Raw genomic sequence first — 25,866 nt, forward strand, 5'->3', positions numbered from 1 at the left:
TCGTCGTTATAGTCTTTTATTCTTCCAAGGCACAGCAGATGTGTTGGCAGGGCTAGAAGCTATCAGAATACATTCAGGGTGTGAATGAACACATCAAGTACACACAGAAGTTACACCCTGTCGCTGAGGGGTCAGCGACTGCTACATGCTCAGTAGGCCCAAATAAAGGTGAAAATGCGGTTCGGAGCCTTTGGGGACGGCTCACTAGTGCTGTTAAAATAAACACACGAAAGGTTTCTCCATTTAATAGTTAAATCTGCCTATAGCCATCGTAAAAAAAAATGTGTAGGAAAACTTGATGAAATAATGTTTAGGGAATGAAAATGTACATTCACTGATCTGATTGAGTTCATGAATCGGTGAAACTGCTGTTTAATTATTCCAGAAAACAAAAACACTCCTTTTTAAATAGTTTTTTTTGATTCAAAATGTGAAAAACAAACACTAAAATGCTAGACTGGCATCAATGCCTGATCAAACCACCGGGGTTTAAAGAATAAAGTGATGCTTCACGGTGGGAACTACTGAGCTCACACATGGAGAGAACGATAAAACCAGGAAGATGAATGGCCTATGGTCTAAAATCATTGGTTTTGATCAGCTTCGAAAAAAGAAAACAGCTCAACTGTTACAGAGATAGTGCAGAAACAACAGCACTACAATTATTTTTTTTTAAAAAAAGCAGAAAACATTCTTTATTTGCTAAAAAAAAAAAGAAACAGACTTCAGGGTCTCTAAAGAAAATCTGTCCTGTTTGTAATAACCTGGATTTGAATCGTTAAAATGACGCTTACAGTAATGTAAAACAAATCCTTTGGCATTGTTCACTGTGAAAGGAAAATAAAGTTTAAAAGAACCCAAAACACACATTAAAAACTTCTCAGCTAGCCTCAACTTTTACTTTACTGTCACTCACACTGTGTGAAAACCTTATTAAGTATCAACCTTCCTGCAATCAACGAGAAAAACAGCTTTTTATATATTTTTCCAATTATACAATCACTATGAAGCCGTGCCATTCGCCTGTAAGTCATAACACTTTAAACCCAGAAGACCTTTTTAGTTCTTCAAGTATAAACATCATCAGGCGGCAGCGATGATGTATAATCTTTGAATTTGTAGATCTTCAGTTAAGAACAGTGTTATTACTAAAAGTAAACATGAAGACTCCTCATTTTAGAGTCTAACTCAGTGTATAAAGCTCAGAGCTGAGTGTCGTCCATAAAACAAATAATTACTGTATGTACAATAAGAAACTCACTGAAAAAAAAAAACAAAAAAAAAGCTGGAGTAAAAGTAAATGTCCTCTGGGAGATAAGTATCCTCATGTCATCATTTGCCTTTAGAAAATAGAAAAAATTTTCATGCAAAAAATATATACCTGGGATTTTAATAAACTCTTGTAACACAACATACCAAAAATATATATTAAAAACTGTCTGCGTGGTTCCACAGATACAGATAAAGGGAACTGGAGAGCAAAGCTGAACTCACTCCAATAAATTAAACCTGCTTGGCACCAAGTCTAAAGCTTCCCGGTAGACAAACTACGGCGGCGGATGGATCGAAATCACCCGCGGCTTCCTCTCTGAGTGCGCACGGTGCTACTTCGACTCCAGGTGTGTGCTATCGGTGGTGCCACTGGTGTCAGCGGCCAGGTTTGTTTATTGGTACCAAGGGGTCTTGCGCACCCAGCGAAGGGTGCATCCTGCGTCCGTGCGGATCTTGATGGAGGCTGCTTCTGCTTCTCTGACCGTTTCCTTCACCGACTGCATCAGATTCTGGGCGTTATGGACCAACATCTCTGTGGCCTGGAGGTGAAGCAGGTCATCAGTTACTCAAGTGCTAATTCAAGGTATTTATACGACTCAATTTTCTGTTACTTTATACTCCTACTCTAGTACAAAGAGGATATTATTATTGTACTTAACTACATTAACTCAATGTTTGCATTCATTTAGTAAATTTAGATACTAGTTACCTTACAGATTCAGATCTATAATACAAAATATGATCAGCAAATACATTATGATGCTTTATTATCAGCTAAAATTAGACTTAATTGAACATGAGAGGAATAAACAAGCTACCCAGTGGTATTTAAAGTAACCTCAGGGTCACAGTATAAATCTGAGGGGTCAATCAGATGTTTAATGTGCGGCTACACAAATCAATATCAATGTTGATGATATTTTGGATGATGTGACCTTATTGATTCTTCCACTTTTGAAACTATCTGAGAAGGTTAGAGGGGAAATGTGTCTCTCTTCAGTGGACCTGCTAACAGCTCAGACATCTGACACCAACGTCCACGGTAAATGTGTCATCATAAAATTATCAAGTAAGTTTCATTCAGCCAAGAAGAAAGGGTGCTGGTGATGAACTCTGAGGTGAAGTGTCTGTATCTTATGAGTTTACCTGCTCCGACTCCTCTTCGCTGATGTTTGTCCGTCCCAGCATGGTGGCTTTGACAGTAGAGAGGATCTTCAGCTGAGTACTGATGGTGGGGATTCGCTCACACACCTTTGGAATTAGAGAAAAACATGTAAATTATGTTGCGTAGAGGTCTTTTCAGTCTGCGTTTGTGTCTGTATGTGAGTTCGTCCTCACCTGCAGCAGATTAGTTCTGATGCGTCTGTCGGTGCATTGCTTGGCCACCTCTTTAGCCAGTCTCGTCACCTCATCTGACGCCTTGGCGATGTCCTTAGCGCACTGAATCAGCGCCCGTTTGTTCCCGCTCCCACCGCGCACCAACCGAGACATTTCTGCCATCAGCAGAGCCATCCGCTTGGCCGCCGCAATGATGTCGTTGCCCTGCGAAGAGGAGGGAGGGGGTAGAGGAGGAAGAGCTGTGAGAGGGATGATGGACAGCAGCGTGGCTTTGGGTGAGGAGAGATGGGATTACAATGGAAACATTGTTGGAGTCATGTTTCCACACATTTTTCTGATAATCAAAAAGTGTTGGATAGTGAAAATAGTGTCATCATTAAATATTAAACTAATGCTTGTGTGATGGAAGCAAAACAGGCACAACATTTAAAAGCAGAAAGCTGCATGCAGTGTGAGTGCACGTTAGCACAAGTTCTTCGAGACAAAAAGAAATTCTGATCCATAGTTTTGGAGGGAAACAGGGTTGAGTTTCTCAGTGTCTCCTTCACATTACAGCAGCCGTGAGGTGATGCTCACAGTGATCAGTGCACACCCTGAGACTACGAAGCAGAAGCAGGTGATCATACCAGGCAGGCAGGCAGTCTAATGTTAAAACTACATCACCCAGAAGTCTTTTGGAAACTGTCATCCTTGGCTTCAACAGCTCCTCCGTTAAACCACTAATAATCATGACCACGAGGGAGGGACGTGTGAAGCCAGCACCAGTTCAAACAAACTCCTCTAGTGCGACCTCAGCATGTCATCATCATAACTGTGTGTCAGCCATGTCTGAGTGATGCAACAAGGTTGGAGGTTTCCATGGTAGTGGCAGATGCAGAGCGACTGTGAGCTACTTCTCCAGAGGGTGTCACTTTAGTTTCCGTGGTGCGTTTATCTGTTTGCATGCGTGGATGTGTGTGTGTGTGTATGGGGGGGGGGTTCAAACAGCTTTCCGATCCTCCCATCAGCTGAAAGCTCTGGGAGCCATTTACAAACACTGTCTGGTTGTGTGTGCGCTCATGTGCATGTGCGTGCGCAGACCTTGCTGGACCACTTGCGCGCCTCCTGGTGGAGAGCCTGGGCAGCTGCCAGAATGGGTTGATTGACAGGCTGGTTGGAGGGCATCATCAGCAGCTCTGGCTCATAGTCATCCTCACCATCAGTAAACTCATCTTCATCATCTACCTCCCTCTCCTCTACTGCCTCCTCATCCTCAGGCTGGGCGGGGCAGGGGTGGGGATTGTTGGTGGTGGTTGGAGGAGTGGGGTTGGGATGGGGAGGAGAGGGAGGCAAAGAGGGTGGGAGGAGGAGGAGGAGGAGGAGGAAGAAAAGAAAGGAGGAATGAGGAAAAGAAGGGGAAGGAGAAAGCCAGGGATGGCGGGAGGGGGGCAGCATGGGAAAAGGAGGCATTTAGTACAGTATGAGAGGCACTGAATGGAAGAACAGAGGACAGGAGATTTACAGGAGGGAGGAGGAGTGAATACAAGCACTGTGAAGGAGCAGGGAGAGGGGAGGTAAAACTGCACACGCAAGCAAAGATGGGAAAAAAAGAAGAAAGAGGAGCTGGTTTGGGCAGGTAGCAGGTGGATGGTGTGCCCTACTCTGAGGCGGTGGCTGAGTTGACAGTTTGTAAAGCGTTTGCACAATCAAAGATGGTCTAACTGTAACCAAATCCAGTGGTTGGCATCCCTCTGGTCTAGTCAGGAGTCCAGCAGTGTGCTGTGACCCACTGCTGTTCTATCAGAGATAGTCTGTGCCTGGGTTTCTCTGATGCACTGATCATTAAACAGACGTGGTGAAGCTATAGAGGGGAAATGAGCTTTACAAAGAGAGCGAGAGGGCAATATTCCTGGATAATCAACGGTTATTTACACAGAATAATCGCTCGTACACACAGTTCCTCCACATGAAAACTCCTGGACAAACACATATAGAACAAAGACACCAGCAGGGACACACAGAGTACAAAGTCCTCTGCTAATGCAGCGCGAGCGTCAGATGGGAGGCTCGAGTGACTCTTTTTCTTATATTTACTGTGTGCATGTTTAAGCCAGTAAGAACTTCACATGCAGACACCTTGAGCAGATGACAGTTTCCAGTTTCCCCCTGAAATTGAAAATCGAGCCGCTGATCTCCACATTTCAGCACCGGTTTGATTTCAGGATATTCGCAGAATACGAGAAGGAAAAAGTAACACTTTGACGAACCACCTGGCTTATTTTACCCAGAGCCGTAGGTGTGATTTTGAATCGTATCTAATGGGATGAACATAAACACTGTATTTGTGTGGACTGACCTTGCTGGACCACTTGCGTGCCTCATCGTGCAGCTGCCTGGCGGCCACCATCATGGGCTCGCTGAGCACCTCTCCAGCCTTCTGCTCTGGGAACTCCTCATCCTTCTCCTCTGGAGGAGGAGGCCGAGGCGGCGGCACCTCGCCCTCTGGCAAGGGGGGCTTGGGTGGCGCCTGCTCATCGGTAACCTGGAAAACACACATATAGACACATGTGGGACTTTAAAGATCATATTTAAAGCTCATATGTGGAAAATTGTGACTTTTCAACCATTTAGTCATAAAAAAAAAGGCATGAAAAGTTGAGAAGCTTAATACCAGACTGTATTACTGTTGCACCCAACAGTGATTTCACTTTGAGCACATCAGTACGTCACTGAAGTGAAACAAGACGTTAACCGACCGGGAGCCTTTTCATAACCTTTTCTTTAATCATCCATTGAAATTTGAGTGAGTAGAAACCACACAGATCACAGTCACATTAACGGCTGTCGACTCTGAGCAGCTCCACCGGAGCATTCTGCAGGTCAAGATCACCGCTACCGAAGCTTTTCCCATCTGTATTAACCCTTTATTTTACCGTAAGTGGTGGTCGGGAAGTGGTGGGTCACTGAGAGTCTCGTGGTGTGAATGTGCTTACATGGAGCTGGTCCAGGTCAGGTGGTGGAGGAGGGAAGTCCGGCTCCTGAGGTTGGAAGGCTTCTCTGACTTTTCCGACTGCACCCAGGATCCTCAGACACGAGTCCAAATAGGCCTTTTGCAGAGCTGTGGAGGAGGGAGCGAAGCGTGAAGGGAGATAATAAGCTGATAAAGCTGCGTTATTCTATGTTGCACAGTATCTTCGACATGTGTTTGCATAGTTCTCAGTGCACCTTTATCTTGTATGTTCCCAGCCACTCCCTTAGCGTCCATCACCATGGGCGAGATGGTGTGTGAGAGGATGTCTGACGCATGTTTCACTGTGTCTCTGAACCGCGGATCTTCGGAGTTTTCCACTTCTCTCTTGGCCACCAGCAGGACGCGATTAGCTCTCCTCGCTATGCTCGTTGCCCCGGCAACAAGCATTTGGGGCTGAACATTCGCCATGGCAACTCGGCATTTGTCGATGTCTTTCTTTATAGCCTCCTCAGAGGCGTCCAGCAGAGACTTGGTGTCGATGGCTTCATCCACCAGACCTGAGGCCGCACACACACACACACACACACACACACACATACACACACACACACAAATTAACCTCTAAATCTAAATCCCATTTGCAGTATGTTAATGTAATTTGTGAATTTGTGTTGCAGGCTACTTCAGGAGCGCCATGCAGAGGAAGTCCTCACCGGTGAGTCTCTCCACATTGTCGATCCACTGGTTCTTCATGGTGTCAAAGTGATCATATGCTGCTTTATTTCCAGGATTCTTCAACAAGATCCGAGCAGCAGAGGTCACCTGAACGTTAACACACACATGACACCCTCAGCTTGTGTGTGACGGACTCTTGACAGCCACATGTTTCATCAACGTACGCAAATTGGGGACACTGAAACAAACATCAGCACCTGTGGTGTGAGCTCCCTGGCATGTTTCACAGCGGCGTGTATCCCCTCTACTGTACTCTTATTGGCTGTTCCCACGGCAGCGGCCTTCTCTGCGGTCGCCCCCAGCCGACCTGCGTGGGCCTCAAAGTTCCCTGCACGCTCGTCAAAAACCTGCAGCAAACATTAATGATGGTTTAGTCATTCTTCAGGCGTAGAGGATTCATTTCTGTAACAGTGTTTGTAACCAGCATAGATTCTTTTGCACGTTGCTGACCTCCTCCCTGTTGGGGGCATCGTGGGGGGCAGTCGCAGCCACGGCCAGTAGCTTGATAGGGGTGGTGGTGTCACTGAAAACATCAGATACTTCCTGGGTCATCACCTCCTGCATGTGCTGCCTCAGGTCCTGACAGAAGCAGAGATTCTCGTATCAGTCCACTAGGTGGAGCTCTGCACCAATACTTCCGATCATAACAACCATGCATCATGCTACATACCGTGAGGTTTAAGCTTGAGCCTTGGGTCATTTATAACTTAGCGTGTGTGTTTGTGAGATTGTCGAGCTACCTTGAGGCTGTCCTGCAGTTGTGCGGCTGTGGCTCGTGCGTGGGGAGCCTCAGCCTCGCCCCTGCCGGCCATGTCTGCCAAAGATGTCATCAGAGCCTCCGTTCGGTCGCAGCGTCCAAGCATGTCCTGTCGATACGGGCCTAACAGGCCTCCTGCCAGCCTCCTCCCTTCTCCAACCATTCCTCTGATGGCTGCCTGACCTGGAGAGAGACACGGGGCAGAAGTCATCCTCACATCACAACTATATACCTGATGTCTCTTTGGTTTAACATACAACAGGCCCTTATTTTTAGATGTGCAGCATGAATAAATTGCACCGTGTTTGCTGGTAACATGATCTAAAAGAAACACTAGTTCATATATCTTTTCCGGTAAATTAGAGAGGGGGATGCTGTATTTTATGCTACACTCTGACCTCATAACATTTCTAAGAAGTCATAATGTGATTAATAGCCATGCTTGGCCGTATATTCTAAGAGAGCATGTAGAGGGCGGGTACCTGTGTTCCACTGTAGGATCTCACACTCTGCTCCCATAGGGAAGCATGCGAGAAAATAGGAAACAATCAAATGACATAACAGGGATACAGCAACAAGAGCCAAACAAACACTAAAAGCCAAACAGCGCTTCCTGAATGACTGAGTAAGTCAAGCCAGTCATCCAGTGATTCATGCACGAGACACCTCATTGTGGGCATTTAAGGAAATGGCACCAGCACAGTCATATCTGTATCTCACTCAGAAATATTAAAAATGAACGTCACAACAACACTTTGCATCGTTCAGGTGTCGCCTCTCCATCGCCCACATTTGGCTGACAAGATGCACGGAAGGCCAGAGCGTTTATTTTTGAACCAAACTACAACTTCATCCCTCCCAGGAGCCGTCATCCAAGCCAGCTCACCTACTCCTCTGTCGTCCACTCCGGGGTTGTTCACCCAGCGGAGGGCCTGCTCCATCTTGCCCTCCAAGGTGACGGCAGGTTTGGCTGGTCTCATGTTGGCCACGGCTCGGTTGGTCTTGGACTGCAGGGTCAGCAGCGCCGCCCCAATCTGCTTCGCCAATGCACGGGCCTCCGGGCTGTCGCCTTTACCCCTGAGACAGTTACAGACGGAGAGATGATTTGAGGGGGAAACAAAACGGCGGTAAAGACACCGCACTCCTGTTACACCACCACCGTAAAGGAAAATAAAACTGGCACAGGCTGATGCCACTTTCTCATCCGCTTTTGTCAACACTACATTTTTGTCTTGTGTAGCCTGACGTAAAGTTTTCTATTACTGGTTTGGTCGAACAGATCTAAAACCTTCCTGAGCACGAGGACGGTCATATTTTCTCCTTTTTTAAGTTCAGATTCACAGTTTTCCTAACAGCTGGCTCATTTGGTTTATTTTGTCTATGTTTATCTCTCATTTCCTTTTATGGTCAATACATGCAGTGGAAAAGGAGTACAGAAAATATATTGCTGGTGGTGACTCATCCAGCTGTGATTCACTGAACTGCAGCACTATTTACTGTAGTAGTAAATGAACTGCAAACTTTATTTCAAATATGAAATTCAGTGGCCTGAACCTTGCACTGAGTGGTATTTTCCTTTTAAATTTTGAATCCTCAAACTGTTACTGACCCTCCACATGAATACCGTGACCCCATTAAACCATATTCAAACAGTCTGAAACCTTGTTGTGGGACTGATGCCCAGGGTTGACAGGCAACAGCATATTTTCCAGGCAGGTAAAATATGCCAGCTATTGGTGGCATGAGGTTGCAGTTTGAGCCTACAAAAAGAGCGTCTAAGAATTACATTAAGTATTCACACAAAGGGGTCGTGCACACGTGTCAGAGGAGGGAAATCATACTGCCTGCGTAGCTCCACAAGTCTGGCGGTGAGGCCTGCGATCTCACTGATGGAGCGCAGGATGTCGTCTCTCTCTTTGGGGTCTTCACACAGATCTGCGATGCGTTTGGCTTCTGCTAGAAGCGCTCTGATGTTCTCCTCCCCCTCAGGACCGCCGTTAGGATCAGCCAGCCAGGCCTAAAAACAAAGGCACGCACATGGTTTAGTCCTCAAATGATGAAATAAGCAGCATAAATCTGTACAAAGCACAATCGAAGAGCTTCAAGGATGAAAGAAGGTCACTAAACATTGTGTATTTGAAGCATTTAGCTGTTGCTCTTGTCCACTGGCTTTAAATGATTCACTGAAAATTACAAAGCACTTGGGAAATAGAACAAAAGAGGCAGAACCAGGATGAATATGATGCAGGGGAAAGGGGTTAACAGGGATTACTGTGTTGGTGTTTTATCTGACCTGTGCAGCATCCAGCCTCCTGGCAATGGCCTGCTTGGCATTGATTAGAGCCTCCAGTCGGCGGGCAGCACTGTCCACTTTGCCAAACAACAAGTCTAAGCCCTGAGAGCACTGGCCTGCACGCTGCACACACCCAGGGGTCGGGCCCTGGCCTCTGCCATTTACAAAAAACACACACACGATGACAAAATGCATGAACACGGGGAAGTAAAGGAGATTTCCTCTCACACAAACACACTACCTGGCTCGTAGATCGGCGACCTGGTCGGTCATTTGCCCCAGAGCCTTGGTGGTCGCCAGTATGTCTTTCCTCTCCTTCCCGGCACACAGCTCTCCCACCTTCCCTGCTTCATCAAGTATCACACGCAGGGCAACTTCACCGGGGTCTCCTGGGGAGGACGGCACACGGCAGGATGAGGTTGTGGATTAACATTAAAAAAAAAAAAAAAGCTGATTGAGTGTTTCAGCAGAGAGCTTAAAGATCCGGTTACCTGGTTGTCCGTGGGGGTCTCTGAGCCAGCTTTTAGCTTGTGCCATCTTTGACTCAATTAAAGCCAGAGACCTCTTCAAGGCCTCCATATCCTGAGGCAAAGAGAAAACACAGCTTTGTCAAAACCACAGTGGGTATATCACAGCGCATCATATCATACTAGAAATGAAGAGTCGTCAGCAAGAATGATTGTAGTTGTAATTATTCGGTTGTGTGCTGAAATAACCTGTCGTGAGCCCACATTTAAGGAAGAGGGTGGCAGTATTTTATGTTTTTGTGACAAAACAGTTAACTTTAGAAACTTTAGAAGCTTAAAAAAAAGTTTTAAGCTTATCAACTATCACCAGCTTTTAATCAATATCAATATATTGTTGAATTATAAACACTTATAGCTGCAAACCTTGTACAGATTACACAGTATTGTTCAGCCATTATTGCATGCTTACTGGCTCTCAGCCTGGTCACCCAAAAATTAGACCAAAAAAACAGATTAGACGCAGCAAAGTCTAATCTCTTTAGCAGTTTTCTGGTTTTACGTTACGTCTTTGGATCCGAACATCACCTGTTTTCTGACACCTGGATCGGTGATGCTGCACCTTGAAGTCACTAGTAACAACATACGAGACTTCATTTCTGTAAAGCCCAGCTAATTAACTGAGTTAACTGAATTAAGTTTGTTCTTATTCTTATTCTTATTCTTTTGGAGCTGTGTGTAACAAAAAGCAATTTCCCCCTGGGGATTATTAAAGTAATTCTGATTCTGATGTAGCTAAAAGTAATAATTACTGATAATAAACAGGGAAATTAGCATAACGACCTCACATTTAGTGCCACAAACTCTTTGATTGCTTTATAACAGGCGGAGACTTTTTCCAGCTACAGAGAATGAAGCGCTTAAGTGGAAACGTTCAATACAGCCCATTTATTATGAATGTGTCTGGACATCAACCACAGTTTATCTCTATAATTCATGACCTGAGAGGAGGAGGAGAGTCATGGTGTGCCAGCAGTTCCCCTACACACTGACAGTAAGTGCTTATCACAGAGTATGCGGTATGTCCACAGCAAACACACGCACAAAAACACAAACAGACAGATCATTGTCTGAGGTGGCTGTGTGCAGAGAAACATGCAGGGTTACAGGTTAGACTAGTGAAACAGATTTTAACTCTACCAGTAAATGATCTCATGGCACAGTCTCTAACCGACGTGCCAAAAACATTCCCAAGAGAGCGTATTCCGCCCAAAACTGCGTATTATAGTGCTGCTGATGGCTCTATCACACAGTAAGCATTAGTGGCACAAGACGGGAAGCACCATGTTTAAAGATGGAGCAGTAATATTTAGAAAAAAACAAGTTATTTAGCTTAAAAACTTAAATAACTGTCATCTGTTTCAAGCCATTTCACTCAAATGGGCATCTCGAGACAAGCAGATGCACATATAACAATATAGTGATGAAGGACTGAACGTCATCACGTCAGCTAACAGTCAGTGGACTAAAACACATAACACACTAACTGCTAAACCAGCACGACAGATACATACGTAAGCATGAGGACATATTTCCTTTCTGTGCCTCTGTCACACACATACACGTTTGCATGCTGGAGACTGCAGAGGGGGAGAGAAACAGGCTTACCTTCTACAGGGAGGAAAAGAATGGAGGAGGAAGGTAAAGAAAGAAAAGAAAAAAGAAAAACCAGGAGTTATACTAGCGAGCAAAAAGAAAAGTATAGAAAGACAGAAAGTAAGGAGTGAATCTTTTGGAGCCGCTCTCTGCAGCACGGTGTGGACAGAGCGTGTGGCTATGTGTGTGCAAACAGGCACTGCAACGCAAAAGTGATCATCTGAGTTGTTTTGGGGGGGTTTAGGGTCTAAAATGAAGAGTTCACATGTGCAGCTCAGGTTGTACCTTATTGGCCCAGGCGTCTTCGTCCCATGTGGTGAGCTGTAAGACTCTTATGATCTCCGTGATTTCAGCGCTCATCTTTTCAAAGGTGAACCTTCTGTTCCTCTCGGCCTCCTCGACGCCGGCCCCTCGGCTGGTCTTGGTTGCGACAAAGATTTTGATAGCTGAGGACCGAGACGTGCGTATTTACGATGACAGTCAAACAGAAACAGTGATTAAAATGAGACAGTATTCTAAATAAAATAACCTCTGGGTTTGCAGGTTGTGATCCTTTTATAGTTTTGTCACTGTAAACACAGTCCATGAAAATATCGAAAACAACTTGTTAGTCTTCAGCTAAAAAACTTTTAGTGATAGTGGGAACAATTCATTGTTGTTTTAAGCTTTAGAGAGATTTATAAGATAATAAGAAATAATATCAAGCATCACCAGCGTCAAAGCAAAGAATCCCTGAAATCATGTGGTCATCAGAAAAGATAGAAAACAGTTCATTTATAGGGGTTCCACCATTTAAATTGATTTCTGATCTGATCTGCACTCAGATTGATGTCAAACTTGCTATAAATACTTACATTTTAGTGGTTTTAAAGCTGTTTTTGGCCACTTTAAGGCAAAAGAGACAACATATCATCACCTTATGCTTATTTACACATCCAGCAGATGCGAAGCCACATTAGCAAACATTTGAAGTCATGTTTCTGGCCATTTGATGAATGAAAGTCTAATATAGAGTCTCCACCAACTATATTCACCATTTACTTGCTAAGTTGGTCTTTAAAATGCTGGCTGTGTAGCACACGGTGGGTTTGTCAGTGCTTTTTGTGTAAATAGCTGAACCAACACAGTACAGTAGCAGAAACAACGAGCTGAAAGATGCTAAAACGTTCTGTGGAGCTGAGGCCAGATGCAGAATCAGGTGATAATTGATATCAAGAGTTAAGAGAATAAGAAGTGGACGTTGCCATCTTGTTTTTTTTGTTCCTAAAACATACCCTGCTTTACCATCTTTTTTCCTCAAAATGGGAGCATAATTTACTAAATGAACATCCTGCTGTGCTGAAGAAGACTGTAAACTAGCGACTGAGAGCATAAACTGTTAGTAAAAATGTTTACTGAGCTGATAAATCAGGTGAGAAGTCGTCCACTTGTTTGGACGTCTTTTTGCAACCAGCTACGTCCACTTGTTAGTCTATTGATCTATTCCTCTTCAGTCTGAACTGGCGACATCAATCACAAGAAGACGTGTTTTGATTAAAAGTCACTTAAAGTCGTGAAATGGTGTCTAATCTTGCACACATGTATGTTTGAATGTGCAGCTTCAACAGCTGTGATGCTGTTTCTCCTCCGTGCTGCTGCTGTTACAGTTTGAGAGACGCTAGCAGAGCAGCTAGTGGGCGACATGTGTGTGTGTGTGTGTGTGTGTGTGTGACATCCCCAGCAACTAATGACTGTAATTATCAGCGTTGCTATAACAACTGTTGGATGCTCGGTGACCTGCACTGTCGTTTTCCCCCCCTGACACACACACACATACACACCTGATATAAGAACAGGCAGCAGCTCTTTGATAGTGTTCATGGAGCTGACGAGCATCTGTCTGTGTTCTTGGTGCGTCAGCTCCTGCTGCCTCTCTTCGATCATCTTTGACATTTTGGTCATCCCTGAGGAAGAGAGAGAAAAACAGGGAGGATTCATTGCTGTGAAAGTTGGAGGTCACCGTAATCAAACCAGCAGGTAGAACGCACCAAATGGTTGCGACCTTGGGTTCGGTGATAGCATCAATCAGACGCCGTGGGTGTTTTCACCAGCCGAGTAGTTCCAACACATCCAGACAGATCGTTACTTCATTAGCGACTGATCTCATACAATGAAAGCATCAGTCAAGTGCGAGAAAACCTTGGCGTCAGATTTCCCCCGGCTCATTATGCCGCAGAGCAGCGACAACACAGCTGACCTTTTACCTCTGATGATAAATGGGCTGTTTATGGTCCCGCTCTCCCGCCTAGTGAAGAGACTCTGATCCTTAATCACAGCATCTTAACGCCAGCGGAGCAGTCAGCACTTCATCTAGCTTTTCATTAGGACAGATAAATGTTTCACCCAGAGAATAGTCCAAAAAACAAAGGTTGATTTTTTTAGCGGTGACCCTTATAAAACATCGCCGTCAGCGCTAAAATAGTGGGGTAATGATCAAGTCTGTGTGTTTCAGTAAAACTCAGCTGCTCATATGATTCACATTCAGTGGTGTGTTTAGTATTGATGCTGACAAATATTGTGCTTGACTTAATTTGTCTTCAGTCCCCAGTGTAACTAGAACAGGGCTGTAAACTATTATATTTATTATCATTTGATCTGATGATGATTTATTTAGTCTATAAAAAAATGTGAAAAATGTGCTTTGCTGTGAAGACACCTTCAAATTTAGAAACTGGGGGATATTTTGGCATTTTTGCTTGAAAAAAAGGAGGATTAATTGGTCTTCAAATTGATTTTTGACTAATCATTCAGTTCTGAACTAGAATAGCTGCTGCAGAGATGCACAACTTCCTTAAAACTAATATTTTAACTGCTGATTGACTGTGATGGCCCATTATAGGAAGACTTCTGAGTGTGTTTTGGGGCCATTTATTGCTTGCTTGGATTGGTGGCAGTAAAACACCTGTTTAAAAACCTGTTTACTGAGATATTTTGTATGAAAGTTATATGGAAGCTGTAAAAATCTCATAGTCTTTCATTCTATCTTTAATGTGTAATAGGGGGAGTCTGAAACTTCCCCCTAAAGTCATTTTAAGAACCACATGGTGTCGCCCAATCTGAGCAGCAGCTTTAAAAAAAAAAAAAAAGAAAGCTCCTGCTGACCTGGTCCCAGATTCTTGGTGTAAGTGATGAGGTCCTCCATGGTCTCCACCACCTCAGCCACCGTCAGGTACTCCAGGATACCTTTACACACACGAATGATCTTACGCACCTACAGTCGGACAGATGAGAGCGTGTGAACGGGCGTAAAACAACAGCTGATAATCATTAGAGACAAACTTCATTATTATGAGAACCAAATTCAGTGTGTGCATGAGCCCTTTTTTTTTTAGATTACATTGAAGTTTGTGTGGCGTCTTTGTGTGTGTGTGTGTGTGTGCACAGTCTTGTGATGTGCGTCTCATGACTGCTCTTTCAAAAATGAGGCTAGTGATGAGCCATGGTGAGCATTATCACGTGCTCAATGTGACTCCACTTATGGAGCTGCCATCAAACGTTCAACATGCGCGCGCACACACACACACACACACACACACACACACTTGTATTTTGACTCCCAAAGGAAGACATGTCTCCACAATGTGACTGTGTAAAGAGGTTTATGTCCCCACAACATGAGCAATGCATGACACCATATCCTTACACATGCACACACACACACACACACACACACACACACACACACACACACCCATAGCCAGCCAGACAGCCACACATACAAACACACATCCTGAGTTATGACAGAGGGAAGTCATTTGATCTCTGTGATTAGATCTGGCTGCATTTGAGACTCCATTACAGACTTGCTCTGAGCTGAGTTCCTCCTTCCTCTGTGCAGCTATATAAAGCTTTATTTCCCTGAAAGATGCCACGCCTCTGAAGTAAGAGTGATCCTCAGGACACGCATGGATATAAGGAGGCAAACACACACACAAGCACACACACACACGCGCACACACACACACACACACACACCTCTGCTTCGTCAAAGGTAAGGAGCAGGTCGGACGTCCCAGACAGTATCCCTCTGGATCCATCGATCAGGTAATCTCGTGCAGGAACAGAGTATGGATCTGCCTTCAGCATCTGAGCCGCCTGGACGAGCTTGGAGCTCGAGTTCTCCACCCTTGAAAAAACACAGCTGGCTTTAAGACAAGATGTCGGGATTAAACCCAGCATATGCAGCACATTTACCAATAACAGGAATGTGTCACCCTGTAAATCAGACGGACCAGATCTGCCAAAGAAAACCATCTGCCACTTGGTTAAAGAAGCTGCTCTCCTGGTGACAAGGTGCACACATAGGGGAGAGTGTTGCGCACTGAATTTGAGGAGATTTTCCTGCATTTGAAAGGTTTTCTCTTCCATATAAAGACCAATGACAAATATCTGAATGCCCTATGATCAAATCCAGGGTTCAGAGTTTGTTGTGTTTGAAATAACGCAGCCTTTAAAACTGAAAAACCTGTGTGGTTAAAACAACTATTCCTAATAAATGTCTAGTTTAACCTGAAGAAAGTGATGGATTTTAAGAGTACTTGAATAAAGCCAAGTCCCTCCTCTTTCTGACCCCCATTGGTCAGGGTATCAATGGCTGCTGGTTCATCTATATTTAGGCTGGTTCACATTCCCACACGCCCCCTCCTAAGCCCTGTGAGTGAGATTTATGGTGTAATGCCCCGTGTATGTGCGGGTGCGCCTGGGGGAGCAGTGAGTGGATCTGCTTGAGGTCTGGACTCGTTTCTTAAAACTGAAAATCTAACTGGAAACTGAAAAACAAGCGGAGCAGCAGAAAGTGAAACCAGGGAGAGGGCAAACCGGAAGACTATTATATCAAAAGCACAGTAAAAGCATTGACAGACCCACGAATGCAACACATACGCCTGCAGGGAAACAGCCTGATGTGTCAGGATTGCTGAGTAGCGGCTCTCAGAGTTCATGTCAGCAAGCTGGAGAACAACAAACAGCCTCTCAGCAGTCTGGATGCTGCAGCCGGACGGTCACTCGGCCTCAGAAGTAGCTCTTTGTTGCAGCCGGGAACGCAGCCACGTTTCCTGACATTAAATCGCCTGGAATCCCCTTTTTAAAACAAGTTCTCTGTCTGCTGAGATAAAGTGGATGGTTTCCATAATTTTTGTTTTGTTTCTGGGTATTTCTGTGAGTGACTGCGGGCGATGGAGGGACAGAGGGGGGTAAACAAGGACACAGGAGCAGTAATCTTTCAGTGCTTACTTAATGAACGCAGGAGGCATGTCTCTCTTCATCACCTGGTCCTCCGTGGTTTGGACCGTCTCCTTCCCCACCTGCAACACACACAGGCGGACCATTTATCTTATATTCATTAGATGCAGCAGGACAGGAAACTGTATTCAAGTGAGCACTATTAATAGTCTGAAGGGTGAACTGGTGTGTATCAATTCACACCTATTTCAAACACGCGTGCATGTCATGTCTTTCGCGCTTCGAGGGGAAGCAGCTCGGGCTCCGGTCGACTCGGCCGTCTGTTGTTCTGCGTGAGCACAGGTGTGAGGAGAAGCTCTAACTTGACTCTTAAGACTCTTCAGATTAAGCGCCACATATAATTTTCCACATTAAATCAGGCACAAATGATTCGGTTCCTGGTAAATGGTAAATATCTTTTTACTGGACAAATTGAACTTGACTGTGAGTATTGATTTTTCCATTAGAGTTGCTTGACTTTGTACCACACGATGTTTTCTTTCTGAGCATGATACAAACTAAAACCTTTGAAGTTGTTATTGTAATTCTTTAAATACTTTCATTAGATTCCTCTGTAGATTTGGATGCACACAATTAATATTCTCACAAATACTTGTAATACGTATGAGTTTCTATTTTGGAGTGAAACATTTCAATGTCAGCGACAAACAAAAATAAGTATTTATGAACTGAAAGTCAAAATATAGACGCTGTAAGTTAAATTTTACACCCTGACTTCTTCTTCTTTGAATTATCATTCAGCAAATCTAACTGTAAAGTGTTTATTGTGTCGTTCCATTTAGTTTTTTTCTATTTCAGTGAGATATTTAAAATGCACGCTCACTTGTAAAACTTATTACATCTTATCTGATGTTTCAGGCTCATGGAAACTTTCACAAACTGAGGATGAGAAGCTTCATGAGAAAATTTGGGACCATTTAATCTCTCCTCAACTTTCCTTGTTTTGTGCATAAATCACTTGTAACCAGACAGAAAGTCACAGTGGGTAACACATCTGCACACACACACACACACACACACACACACACACACACACACACACACACACACACACATAAACACAGATGCACAGCAGGGTGACATTGCTCACTTCTTCTGCAGATGTCCTCACAGTGATGCAGCTGGCTGGAAAATTGAATGTCTCTGCAATTTAACTGGCTCTCACACACAAAACACATCCTACAACACAAAACACACTCACATACACACACACACACACACACACACACACACACACACACACACACACACACACACACACACTTGAGATGCAATTACAGTGAGGCGACGGCATCAGTCTCTTGCTGCTGCGTCGATGAAAGTCAGCTAATAGACTTTATGGCTCCAGAGAGGCAGGAGGCAGCCATCGCACTGAGCGTTCACACAGATTCACCTACAGAACAACCAGTCCGCTCTTCACATGCAAAGACTTTTAGCTTCACAGAACATTTTGCAGCTATAGACATTCATTCTGCTCTCCTATTCTGGACACTGTGGCTGATATGAACCGAAATGCATCACCAAAACCCGTTTCAGTCGATGTTACGCCTCTCTACTTGTGCTTGTCCATCAAGAATAATAATTGATGCCGTTTTCAGTCATTGTATTGAGGAGAAAAGACATAGATAAAGACAGAGAAATCTTGTCTAGTCAGTGTTTTCATCTTTCATCTTTAAAGGACCAGTCAAGCTCAAGCTTTTAAACATGAACTCGAACTAAACACCAGAAAATCTGTAATTCGACTGTAATCAAGAACACATGCAGTGATAATCTACTGACAGAATAAAATAAGATGATCATTCTTCCCTTTTCCAAATCAAAAATATACTTTGGCGTCTTGCTATAATCATCTTCCTCATCTTTTTAAACTAATTTATCTTTAAATGTGTATAATACTGTGTGATGTCTGGCATTACAGTTAGATAGAAGCTTTGATTTGTCTTAGTGGATTTCCTTGTTTAAAAGATGCAGCGTGACTCAGATGTGAGGAATGCAGCTCTACAAGTCGAGCTCTCCCCGATGAAACCCTGCGGACGAACTCACCGAGTCACATCAGGTGACTGATCGAAGAGCCGTGTGAGCGCCAGAGTTTCACTTGGTATTGATCTATCGGATACATAATTAATGAGAAGTTAAGTGGTTTGTGTGGTTGTACAGCACAAAAGATACGACTTCTTCAGCAGGACACAGACGGCTGTCAGTGTCACAGTTGACACATTAGAAATAATAATCTTCATCAGCTCTGATGTGGGTGAGATTATAGATTATGTGAGATTACAGAGAATCTAACAGTCCGGTCTGATCAATTATGATGGTAAAAGTCAGCTCCTGCAGGTAATAATAAATAATTATTTCTTTTAACTGTCGACTGCTATCAAATCAGGAAAGAAAATCTCCCCTAAAAATATTTCAGAATAATCCCTGGATGATATTGTATGTTTATCAATGAGTTGTGTATAATGTGTATTACTAAAAGTTTTATTTGGCTAAAAACTGTTTCTGCCAGCAGAAAATTGAAAAAAGCAAATCTGTTCTTACAGGAAAAAGCACTCAAAGCAAATGTTTGGTGCCGTAAAGCTGCAGAGTAACCTAAAAATCAAACACAATTGAAATGTTATTAAAGCTGATGTTTTTTACAAATCCAGAGGCCACGGAGCAGCATCTGCTTTCAGTTAGAGTCGTAGTTGTGTCCATCTGACGAATATAAACTATATGAATGTCCGATAGTCACACTTTTTAGCTCTGTTTTGGCTTCCACCAACTCCTGAGGGGAAATATCTGGTTCTTTATCTGCCAAATGCTTCAATCTTCTTATCTTAACTTTGTGCAAGTAGTATATCAGAGCTTTTTTTTTTTGTTGCTAAAAACAGCTGCTGGAAGCTGATGAGCGCTGTGAGAGTGACCAAAAGCATTAAAGTCACAGACCATGAAACCAAAATAATGAGCTAAAGGTTTCCAAGACACTCTGCGGAGCTGAAGGAACGATCCTCTATGGCTGAATTCCTTGTAACACACACTAATTTGGTTTAATGCAGTTTAAAAGACATATTACATAATAATATTATTATATTATTATCATATTCTGCCAATAAACAAACCATTTCAGCAATAAAAATCTAAAAATTGATACAATTCTGCTCTATAATATAAACCAGGAGGCGCACAGCCGGAAACTAAGACTCATTCTTCGAGGTCTGCCAGTGAACAAGAAGAAATGGCTCATATTTACATGGTAGAGCAGGCTGACAACAGTTGGTGTGTGTGTGTGTGTGTGTGTGTGTGTGTGTGTGTGTGTGTGTAGGGGGGGTGAATTATGAGGCTTGGCAGAGTCTGGTCAGAAGTCGCCAGAGACACTTTCCCTCCGTCCAACTGAAAGCTCTTTCTCTTCCTTCCTTCCTCCTTCCCTCCTCTGCTCTCTCCATCCTGCATCACACTGCTCGACAGGTTTTGGTCGACGGTCCTCGCATCCCGTCCTCTCCCTCTCTTTCTGCTCTGTTCTGGCAGTGTGTGGTTACTTCCACTCAACGGTAAATCTATTTATTCCTTCCCCTCCCTCCCCCCTTCCCCTCCCTCAGACATACTCAGGATCTATGTGCACTCCTTCAGGAGCAGAGACTTCGCAAACACCACTCTGTCATCAGCACAACTTCAGCGAGCGAACACCGTGAACCAAACACACCAGCAGCATCTTTCAGATCTTTTACTCGAACCAGCGCCATCCCACGCACCACCCCTGACAGATTGAGACTGACACCATCTTGTGAGTGTGTGTGTGTGTCTAAGTGTTTCTGTGACCTAGATTTTGAGTACCCCCCACAGCCAGCCCACCCTGGATGGGGTTAACAGTGTAATTGTATCAGAGCGCGGTGGGACGGTGGCATGTTGCTGTATACTGTGTTATATCTCAGCTCAAACTGCGCAGGTGTAGGAATGAATCAGCTTTCTAAAATAAAATAAAGCATGTGCGCTCACAAGTGTGTGTATTTGAGCTTCAGGTGTCCTTTACATCCAATTAAGTTCATCTACCCGGCAACCAACCGCTGCTGGTTTTACAAGCTCTGTTCTCAAGCACCATTTGTGCTTCTCTTTCAGCACCTTCTTGTCGCCCACTTCTGAACTCTCGCTCCTCAATCAGCGAACTACTCAGCGTTTATTCTCCAGCTGCACGTGTCTGAGAGCCTCAAAACTCACATCCCCCAAAATACAGCAATAAATGCTTGGAGCAGACGAGAGATACTTTTCCTCTATTGTGTTAATTTGTCTTTACTTTGCCTTCCCTCCCATCCTTCCAGTGTCACTGCGTCCTCAGCCCACGTCTCTCCTCGTAGCCTCGCATCCCTCCATCATCTGAGACCAAGCGACACGCCTCAGGCTGCCATTAGCCCCCTTCTGCTCGCTGTCCAGATGGATCAGCTGAACGGATCAACGAGGACGAGCAGGGAAAGAGAGAGGCGGAGAGGTGTGCCCGGCAGCGATGGGACACGAAGGACTCGGTGCAGCTGGGTAGTATCACACAGAAAGGGATGTATCATGAAGACAAGCCGTGTGTTGCCCTCATCGGTACGAGCCAATGAGATATTCATCAGAATGATCTTGTGTGCAGGGAAGCAGCAGCTTTATGTGAGGAGCCATTCACAACTTCACTCTACTGGCAGTAGCTTTAAAGGAACAGTTCACACAACAAACTTCTCTCCTCCTACAGAGTTTAGACAATACATTCATTCACAGTGGGGTTTTTTTTTGTTGTTGTGACAAATCACTCCACCATCTGAATGAGAGTTTATGTCACTTTAAAATGACTAATAAATGTGCAGTTCATATCATAACATGTCATTAAATTAAGTTAAATGGCTTAAATTAATCTTTTTTCACATTTTAACTGAGAAAACAATGAACTATATTCCTGTTATTGACACTACAGACCTAATGGTCCAAATATTTGTCTTCCTTACACTTTACTGACTGATCTTTATACCTTTGGGTTAACCAGCAGTTTATCCTCTCCACAGGGGCGATCACGATCCTCACATCCCAGTATCATGTTAAAATAACAATTTCAAACTTAACTTCAAAAAGGCAGTTTTACTGAAAACAAGTATCTAGTTTTTGCACAAAGGCCGGGGACAGAAATGCAGCACTAAGCCGACGCTCTTCAGCAATATGCAGCAACGTACAAAAGCAAAATGCAATGAAACAGAAAAAGTGAAAGCAAAATAAAACAGCCAACAAAGCTCAACAAAAGATGTGAACCGAGTCGGTTTAAATGCTGACAAAACAGAGCACAGACAGCTCCTCAGTCTGCCACACAACCTGCAGAAACTGCTTTTGTGGCGTCATGATTTGTGGCATCTGGTCTCCTGCACATTTTGGCTCAAATAAACATGAAAGCAGCTTCTTTTCTCGCTGTCACGCTCAGTAATGAAGGCGTTTTCTGTCTGCTGCTGATTTCTCCTGAGTGAATAAAGCCAGGTCGCCCCTGCATCAATAAGGACGACACCGGATCAGCATTAATGATGTGGCCTGTATTGATTTTTCCAGTCAGTGCGTAAAGAGGAGACATGAGTGTTGACTGAAGCTTTTCCTCTTCCTATACAAAATGTCCAATTAGACTCAAGATGACAGAGAAGAACGGAGAGAGAGGAGGTGAAACGGGGCGGTGGAGGGGTCAGAGAAGTTGGGGAAAAAGAGAGGACGAGGAGGAAAGTGTAGTGAATGTCCCGCATGAGGGGATGATGTGGATTAAAAGAGTGTGGCCCCTCTATTCTCTGTGCAGATTACTACTATGAATTGGCTGAGTTTCTTAAATCCACTGTTCTGCAAACTGCACATTCTGCAATAATCTAAACTCTTTAGATAATGAAGCCCAGAAACCTACAGCAGGGCTCTCCCTCTGCCTCTGGCACAACTGGCAATTCCCCCTTAACACAGTGTGTGTGTGTGTGTGTGTGTGTGTGTGTGTGTGTGTGAGAGAGAGAGAGAGAGAGAGAGAGAGAGAGAGAGAGAGTAACATGCATCCTGTTAACTCAATAAGCACTCATTTCTTCCGCCCCACAAACTTCATTGAGCTCAGCGGCCATCTGATTACCAGTGGGGGCAAAGTTTGACATGCTGTTGTGTAGCTGTGTGTGTGTGTTGCTGTGTGTGTGTGTGTGTGTGTGTGTGTGTGTGTGTGTGTGTGTGCAGAAAAAAAAAAAAAAAACTACTGCAGGAGCGTCAGCTGGGTCTATGGCAGTTTTATATCATTTTAATGGCGAGCAAAGGTGCCATAAATCTGTCTCAGGCACCACAACATTAACAGTGTGTGCAGTGCAGGACACTGATGACCTGCAAATGTAGTAATAATAATAATTTATGACAGTGATTAATTCAAAGATGCACAGTCTTACACCAGAGACGTCAGGGTAAGTTTGCATGCTGAAGGTCTCTGGATGCTGGGGAGGGTTTGGTGAACTGAAGTGGGGACTCACCCGCACAAGGTTGCTGACTGCCGCCTGCACCGCGGCCACCGGCACGGTGAGATCTGGGATGGCTTTCCCGTCCACCTCCCCCTCTTCGTGCATGATGACCAGGTGGGAGATCTGCTGGGCCACCGGCTCCAGGATACTCTCGATGGTCTTGGTGTGAAACACCGGCATCGTGAACGACTTTTACCGCAGCTCCGACAGAAGAAAGGCGGCTGGTCGCTCCAGCACTGAAGATCCCCCCTCTCTCCTCTCCTCTCCTTCCTCTCCTTCCTCTCCTCTCCTCTCCTTCCCCTCCTCTCCTCACCGGCACAGGCAGGAGGACAAATCCCGAGTTGTCAGTCCAGCTCCCGAGACGAAACCCTCATGCGTCTCTCCCCCCCGGTGTGCACCGTCTCCCCGGTAAAGGCTGGACTCAGACGGTCGGTGTCCTCCGGTGGGAACGACCCAAATCGTGACAGAAGGAATCACCGCCCTCCGCCCAATCACAGCCGAGGAATACAGCTGCCAAGCGGGTTGGTGCTGGTGCGCACTGACGCCCCTGACGCGCACACACACACACCGCGAGTGTGAGCTCTCCCCAAATTACGTCATGCATGCCAGTGGCCCCAATAAGGAAAGTGTTGGGGGCAACTTAATGGGAAGACATTATGATTTTTATGGCATGGAGGAGAGGAGCAGGAGAAGGGGGCTCACATCTACAACAGGAGAAGGCTGAAAACATGATTGTGTTTGGAGGCTGCAGCCTGATAAAGGGCAGCTTCACATCTGTGGCACCATGAGGGAGCCGTAGATGGGAAGAGAAGCTGCACCAGTGGCTGTAATACTGAAGAAAAACTGGTGGTGTGTTGTTTTATTTATGACGCTTCAAACCTGCATTTGACACATGATCTATGTTCATTAAAAGGTGGGTCAGGAGTTCATGTCTCAGGGCCTAAATGTCCAAGTCTAAATAAAGACCAAGGATTCGGCTTGCTGCTGGCTGCAGCTGAAAGAAGGAGTCTCTCCAGCAGATCCTGCACTGCACCCACACACTGTCTCTCTCTCCGACTTCCTCGCTTTAGCACAGAGGATCCTCGATGAGCAGACTGCCCCACTGGTTTAACACCCACCTGACAGGTTACACTTGTGCATTAAAATGAAAGCAATCCCTTCCACTGCAGTAATGAATGCATTAAAGGTAGAGAATCTGATTCACCTCATGCTGTAACTTATGACAGTGTGTGTGTGTGTGTGTGTGTGTGTGTGTGTGTGTGGTTGCTGGCAGGGTTGTCCCTGCTCCTCAGATCTGAATCCGTGTTGGGGAAACCGGAGACCCCAGCAGCAAAAACAGCAGTATTTATATTCCTGAGACCTGGTGTCAACCAAAGAGCCTGCAGCCAGGAGACCCCCCCCCCACACCACCACCACCACCACCACCTCACCGTGTGTGTGTGTGTGTGTGTGTGTGTGTGTGTGTGTGTGGATGAAGACAAGCGGCTGCGATCCCAACCAGATAGACTGGGCACTCTGGTCCATCTGGTTAGAACAGACCCTTGTTCCTCTCCTCTTCCTTAGGAATTGTCCTTAAAGAGGAGTAAGACTCACACTCGCAGCATCTCAGATCCATATATGGATTGAGGCAGAGTCGAGGAGCAATAAAGTAAACTGGTCTGAGTGAGTAATTGAGGAGGGAATAGGACGAACTGTGATTGGCTCCAGTGGCACCGCTGTGAACTATCTGTATATGTGGACTTGTCCAAACAGACTTTGATAGAAAGCACTGCAGCAGGTTTCTTGGAGAGGTTCTTTCAGTCATGACGTGATGTCCACCCAGATGATGACTCCACACTGTTGTAAATATATTTGCGCTGATTGATTGTTTGTCGTGGTCGGAGCTGGGGGTGCTTAGCGTCCCTGCGACACGTTCCTTTATTTGGGAGGGGCGTGGGTGTTGGAGGTATGGGGTGTTAGACGGAGAGGTGGGAGTCAGTGGACCACTGAACATGTAAACACTTACGGCTCCACACTGAGACTTTCCTGGGAATCTTGAGTCGTCTGAGACGATGTGACGATCTGCAGCAGAACCATGTTTAGTAGCATTACTTTGATTTGTGTCAGTGCTGCATATGGATATAAGCAACAGTTAATTCTGGGACAACGGGTGTTTGCAGGCCCCAAACTTAATTGTTCTCACAGGTTTATGGGTAATTAGGGAGTGTTTTGTGTTCCTGTGCTCTACTCATGCATGTTGTTCACGTTCAAATGTTCTAATTTTGGCCTTTTCATGTAAAGTACTTTGAGTTTGCCAGTAAATAATTGTGCTATATAAATAAAAGTGCTATTGCCAAAGTCAGGGCTCCATATTTTTTGCCATTGCTTCCATAATAAACCTCTACACAATACTTCCTTTGTGTCAGCGCAGAAAAAGAGCAGTGATTCGGACAAAATTAACTGCTCTACACATTTCTAGCCATGTTGGAGGTGCAGCTGCAGCCTTCAGTCAGTTCACCACTTTGGCCCAGAGTGAGATATCTCAATAACTTCTGGATGAATCAGCACGGAGCGTTAAACCTTTAATCAATCTTTCTTCATTCGTTCAGTCTGTTTTTGTCCCAGTGTTTTTGTGATGCTTCTGGTGAAGTTCAAAAAGTAAAATGTTTACTTTGAGTAACTCCAGG

General features: G+C 44.7%; 1 protein-coding gene across 4 annotated transcripts; it reads right to left on the reverse strand.

Moving 5' to 3' along the window:
* On the reverse strand, positions 1 to 23,592 carry LOC139210645 (vinculin-like). Of its 4 annotated transcripts, XM_070840727.1 has the most exons (23): positions 23,213 to 23,592; positions 16,737 to 16,807; positions 15,480 to 15,630; positions 14,607 to 14,715; positions 13,286 to 13,408; positions 11,751 to 11,911; positions 9,837 to 9,927; positions 9,587 to 9,734; positions 9,346 to 9,499; positions 8,894 to 9,069; positions 7,939 to 8,129; positions 7,535 to 7,561; positions 7,036 to 7,235; positions 6,746 to 6,874; positions 6,493 to 6,642; positions 6,274 to 6,382; positions 5,815 to 6,117; positions 5,583 to 5,707; positions 4,946 to 5,131; positions 3,691 to 3,867; positions 2,611 to 2,814; positions 2,419 to 2,523; positions 1 to 1,811 (listed from the first exon to the last, which is right to left on the reverse strand). In XM_070840727.1, exons 1-23 carry the CDS (start codon positions 23,378 to 23,380, stop codon positions 1,665 to 1,667), a joined length of 3,405 nt encoding a protein of 1,134 aa, XP_070696828.1. In that variant the 5' UTR covers positions 23,381 to 23,592; the 3' UTR covers positions 1 to 1,664. The 4 variants fall into 4 exon arrangements, with proteins under 4 accessions (XP_070696828.1, XP_070696830.1, XP_070696831.1 ...); XM_070840729.1 differs by lacking the exon at positions 7,535 to 7,561; XM_070840730.1 differs by lacking the exon at positions 3,691 to 3,867.
* Between the last annotated feature and the right edge of the window lie 2,274 nt (positions 23,593 to 25,866).

This window comes from Pempheris klunzingeri, chromosome 12 (genome assembly GCF_042242105.1).
Source record: "Pempheris klunzingeri isolate RE-2024b chromosome 12, fPemKlu1.hap1, whole genome shotgun sequence".
In the NCBI taxonomy this organism is placed as follows: domain Eukaryota; kingdom Metazoa; phylum Chordata; class Actinopteri; order Acropomatiformes; family Pempheridae; genus Pempheris; species Pempheris klunzingeri.

Excerpts from the sequence above, each read along its gene's own strand:
- LOC139210645 (XM_070840727.1), bottom strand. The coding sequence starts at position 23,380 with ATGCCGGTGTTTCACACCAAGACCATCGAGAGTATCCTGGAGCCGGTG. Across the intron at positions 8,130-8,893 it reads CTTGTGGAGCTACGCAGGCA|GGGTAAAGGCGACAGCCCGG; the intron begins GTATGATTTCCC and ends TAACTGTCTCAG. Across the intron at positions 6,643-6,745 it reads ATGCCCCCAACAGGGAGGAG|GTTTTTGACGAGCGTGCAGG; the intron begins GTCAGCAACGTG and ends TGTTTGCTGCAG.